This window comes from Lathyrus oleraceus, chromosome 5 (assembly GCF_024323335.1).
Source record: "Lathyrus oleraceus cultivar Zhongwan6 chromosome 5, CAAS_Psat_ZW6_1.0, whole genome shotgun sequence".
In the NCBI taxonomy this organism is placed as follows: domain Eukaryota; kingdom Viridiplantae; phylum Streptophyta; class Magnoliopsida; order Fabales; family Fabaceae; genus Lathyrus; species Lathyrus oleraceus.
Window position 1 is genome coordinate 201,964,083 of NC_066583.1, and position 5,116 is coordinate 201,969,198.

At 34.6% G+C, this 5,116-nt stretch overlaps 1 protein-coding gene across 1 annotated transcript; it reads right to left on the bottom strand.

Annotated features, from left to right (window-relative positions):
- Positions 1-2,594: 2,594 nt before the first annotated feature.
- LOC127079709 (uncharacterized) lies at positions 2,595-4,911 on the bottom strand. The gene is made up of 11 exons (XM_051020087.1): positions 4,905-4,911; positions 4,577-4,863; positions 4,225-4,482; positions 4,064-4,135; positions 3,736-3,983; positions 3,456-3,644; positions 3,255-3,365; positions 3,089-3,170; positions 2,905-3,000; positions 2,706-2,805; positions 2,595-2,612 (listed from the first exon to the last, which is right to left on the bottom strand). Exons 1-10 carry the CDS (start codon positions 4,909-4,911, stop codon positions 2,707-2,709), a joined length of 1,449 nt encoding a protein of 482 aa, XP_050876044.1. The 3' UTR covers positions 2,595-2,612; position 2,706.
- Positions 4,912-5,116: the final 205 nt, after the last annotated feature.

The following is a 5,116-nucleotide window of genomic DNA, read 5'->3' on the forward strand; positions in this document are numbered from 1 at the left end:
TATCTATGAATGCTTACCTGTCGGATAAATTTTCCTTCAAATCTGAAAGTACATAATTCTTAATATCAAAGGTTACAGGATTAGCCGGTTGAAATCCTAAAGATATTTGCCCTGAATTAGTCTTTCTGCAATAGTCCCCCAACATTTTTCGTGGTGGAACGACCATCTCTACTTTTCCATATTTTATTTCTTCGGTAACTCGTAGTGCCTCTCATTTTTCCCTACAAACTGCACACAATGTTCTTTTGATTTCTGGGCCAATTGGTATCAACGTCGACTCAGTACCTCACATAAACAAATAAGCAATACCTTAGTAGCACCACACCAAACAGAACAAAATAAATTAAAGTTAAAATAAAATAACTTAAAAATTCAAAACTGAACATAAAATTCAAAATTGAAAACTAACAAAAATTAAAAAACTAAGTGTCACACTACAATTGTCTTGTTGAAATTATCAATATTCTCCGACATCGATGCCAAAACTTGATGGACAATTTTAGCAAGTCTACTAGTATCGTTGAAGTAAAAAAATAAAATTTGTGTCAATAGGGATTACGAATTTAAATAAGCTAACTACATGCTAATTAAAGTAAATAACAAAAGGCGGGGCGGTATGAGTGTTTTGATCGGTACTAGAGTGTTTTGAAATCGCAGATGCAGAAAATTTATCAGTCTCACACTGTCGTGCTATTGAACGGTATTAAACATTTTCACTTTCATGCAAAACATTTTGAATATTAAATCTTAAAAACCAGAACCAGAAAAATATCAAAGGTTAAAATTTAAATACCATAACAATTCACTGAGTCCTGTCGGAACGACAATCCTCACATCTCGGACTCGAAATTTAGCAGGACATGACTGCAAAAATACATAAACAATTTTGGGTTTTGAATTAAATAAAGACATGATAATTTATGGTATTTGAAGAAAAAGATAAAAGCTTGAAATTTTAACAATGGCGGAAAAATAAAGCATAAAGATAAATGGCGGAAAATATATGCGTGAAAGTAAATGAACCTGGAGACAAAAGCTGGAATATAAAACTGAATTAAAAACTTCGAATGACAGCAGGTCTGATTCAAGCTTTCACATATTGTAGGCCTAAACACTAATGGTGTAGTAGTTCTCCGATGTGAGAAATCTACTACTTTAACAATGGTGATTTATGCCTAAAACTATGAAAGAATAAATTGGACAAACTTGTATATCTAAACTTGGACACCTAATTCTTCTAAAAATAAACTATATATAGTGTAATATATGTTGAACTGCAGTTCTGGTCGTGTAAAAATCGTGAGAGAAAAATATGGAGGAATAGGGAAAAACTGTTTCTTTTTGTTGTAGTTTTTCAGGGAAAGAATTGCATGGCGGACGCCATGAAGCTTGTGGTGATCGCCACAAGTGCAAAGTTATGATTCTGGCCTTTTTGTAGTGCATGGAGGACAACAGGGCATGTGTGGCGGTCGCAACGAGCATTTGAATGTGTTTTCTGAATTCCTTTTTCCTCTTAGGTGGGCTCCGCGTCTGCCTAGTCATGGTGGGCGCCATGTAGGTGACCATCAATGTATTTTTCTCCGTTTTTCACTGTTTTCGTCCATTTTTTTCATAAATCGACTTTTACTCGTAAGGTACCTGAAACATACACAAATTAGTAGCATAATACTACAAAATGCGACAAACTGATACTAAAACACACTATGCCAAACAAGGGATTAGACAGCGCTTTTTTTGACATTAGACAGCGCTTAAAAGCGCTGGCTATACTGGCGCTGGTATAGGTCTTAGACAGCGCTTAATTTACTAAAAAAGCGCTGGCATAGGGGGGGTTTAGACAGCGCTTTTTCAGTAAAAGCGCTGTCTAAAACCCCCTATGCCAGCGCTTTTTAGTTAATTTCATGTTGAAATTAACTAAAAAAGCGCTGGCATAGGGGGGGTTTTAGACAGCGCTTTTACTGAAAAAGCGCTGTCTAAACCCCCCCTATGCCAGCGCTTTTATTAAAAAAGCGCTGGCATAGGTGGTTAATTCAACAAAATATAGTGTAAAAAAGCACTGGCATAGGGTGGGCTATACCAGCGCTTTTACAGAAAAAGCGCTGGTATAGCCCACCCTATGCCAGCGCTTTTTTACACTATATTTTGTTGAATTAACCACCTATGCCAGCGCTTTTTTGATAAAAGCGCTGTCTAAGGTCAAAATTAAAATGCCTTTACCAGCGCTTTTTGCCTAGAAGCGCTGTCTAAGACTCCAAATTTTGGAGGATCTTTTTATACGTTTTCACCACATTATTTAGCACCTGTAAATTGCAAATTTCAGCAGATTTTCATAAATTGGAGCTTGAATCCAATCTATATGCACCTTATAGTTCAACACATTGTAGTTCTATCTTCTGAATATGCACATATACTTGAAAATCTATATGCATTATAAACACATTATAGTTCAACACAATATACTTCTAATTTCAGCAGTTTTTTGAGTATTTATATATATACTTGAAAATGTTTGCCTTTACAAAAAATCTACACATTTCTAATAACCTCCAAAAATGCTAATCAAAATGTATTTCAACACATTCTAGTTCTATCTTCTAAATATGCTATATAACCTGAAACAACACCAAATAAAGATTGTAGTAAGCAAATGGAATTCACTCAAAGTTATTCAGATCACATTCAAAATTAAAGTAAGAGTTCAATACCTCACAAAACCTGTAGCTCGATAATGAATTGACACAATTCCTCTTTAATTTCATCCAACTGATCTTTTGAGTAATAAGCACATCTATATTCATCAAAGTACTACATAATAATATAACATAGTATGATTTAGTTAAATCTATTTAATTATGAGAAATATGTGTTAAATATGAAAATAACTCATAAGTTAGAAATCCATACATCAGATGGAATATCTGTTCGATCCATAAGAAGAGTTTCTTTCATAAACCTCAACGTGTAATATCCACAATCTATATTATTACGCTGTCGAGGACACTACACATGGAAAAACAATATGGATAAATATCCTAAGTTTTATCATGTGTCATCACTAATATAATCAAAATTGTGATAATTAATATACCTCCACTCTATTCCATGTAATGTTATTGGCTTTTCTCTTTGGTACTTGAATTTTTCTTTGTGCTCGAACAGTTTGTATAATGCTATAATGAAATATAAACGAATATTTAGAACAATTCACATAAATAAATAAGTATACACACGAATATTGGGTTATTTGCACTTACGTGTCAACTATCGTCTTCATAGCAGGGTATGTTGTCCAATCCTTGTGTAAAGAATCCAAATAATACACAATTTCTTTAAAAGGATTTATCGCGACCAACAACCAATGTCCACTGTAATAAAACAAATGTTAGATGGAAACTTTCTACACGACGTCAAAATATGAAAAATTATAACAGATGAATTTAGATTGAAGAACTAACCCGTCGCCGGTATTAAACGGTAAAAAGAACAACTTTTCTCTATCTGTGTCGGCCATAAAGCGCTCGACTACATACGTCCTGACTTCATCTGGTTTTCTTATCATTTCGGTTAAGTTCGTTTTCATGGGATTTAAGAATGAGAATCTTTGCTCCAACCCACGCGGACCCATCAATTTGTCATATAAATACCTTATATAAAAACATCATTAACATTTAGACTATTCATATGAAACGAGTAAATAACTTGTTCAAGAATTTAAACAAAGTAGATCGGATATACCTCATGTATGTGTTGATAACACCAACGCTTAATTGCGTATGATACAAAATTTGATCAAAATCCTCTTTACCCAATGGCTCGGCATACTCAAAACCAAAAATAGCTCCATCCATAGGTATTAAACGAACACATCCATCCGAAATATCTGTCGTTTCTAAATATGTATGGAGGCACGCTCTATACTTGGAAGGATTTTTCTTTTTAGCCCCGGTCCTCTTGGAAATTTCAGTCTTCTTAGCAACAGGAATCTAAATATCATATAATTAGTAAGGTGAAGTGTAAGATGACGAATTAACAGGAATCTAAATAGCATATAATTGTGATGTACCTCTTTTTGCGATGCAACTGACTCGATTTCCCGCGCAATCCCCTTATCTTTTGCTTTGGATTTTGTGGGAGTCTAATTAACATTAACATGTAAAAAATGTGTACGTAAAATGCGCGTAAAAAATTTGAATACCTAAAGGTTCATAATGGTTTTAAGCATACCTCATATCCTACGATAATGAGGTCTGTCGGCCATGCAACAAATGAACCTATGGCATCTCCTAATAAAGTTGCATCCGAAACATCGTCAGGATGTGGTAATAACGCATCCTTCTCCAAAGCAATATCAACCGAGACTTTCAAAGATCCAGTAGGGAGCGGTTTAGTGTGAAGTAATTCACCCAAATTGTTATGAACTTTCCCCTTGCCAACCATCCGATAAGTCGGTCTCGCTAAGTAGAGGTGACAAGGTGAAATGCCCTAAAACCAATAATAAATATGACATTTTTAATGTGTATATATGACAATTAAATAAATTAAGCTAATTTAATTTCATAATAAGATATATAATTACCTCTGGAATAGTCGGTTGAAAATTACAATTGATACTATCTTTGTCACTAGTATCTTTAAAACCCGCTGCTCGATCTCTTTCTCTTTCCTTTCTTAATTCAAGAACTTCAGCTTTTAATGCTTCCAAAGTTTGCTGCAGTTCTTTATTGCTAGGAGTCTTTTGTTTTTTAATATTCAAGGATTTTTGAGTGATCCCAAATCCCTTGCCCCTCACCCGACCAGAATACTCGGGAACATCTAATGCTCGACTCAGTATGCTCCTGCAATCAGTGTCTTCATATGGAACATCTAATCCCTTGTCACAATTTTATTCCCAATTAATTTTTTACCTTCCATTTTGTCAAAAATCTGAGCTCTAGGGAGTCCAATCGATTGAACGTTAGACAAATATTCAGTACAAAACTCAACAGCTTCTTCAACAATGTATCGTTCAACAATACAACCCTCTGGTCGACTTCGGGATTTCACGTACCCTTTTAATATTTTCATATACCGTTCAGCAGGGTACATCCATCTCATATAAGCTGGTCCACACAACTGT

What these genes read in the sequence shown, in the direction of transcription:
- LOC127079709 (XM_051020087.1), bottom strand. An exon ending in CAGTTGCATCGCAAAAAGAG is followed by an intron (nt 3,984 to 4,063) that starts GTACATCACAAT and finishes TATGATATTTAG; the next exon opens with ATTCCTGTTGCTAAGAAGAC. An exon ending in GTTATCAACACATACATGAG is followed by an intron (nt 3,645 to 3,735) that starts GTATATCCGATC and finishes TTTTTATATAAG; the next exon opens with GTATTTATATGACAAATTGA.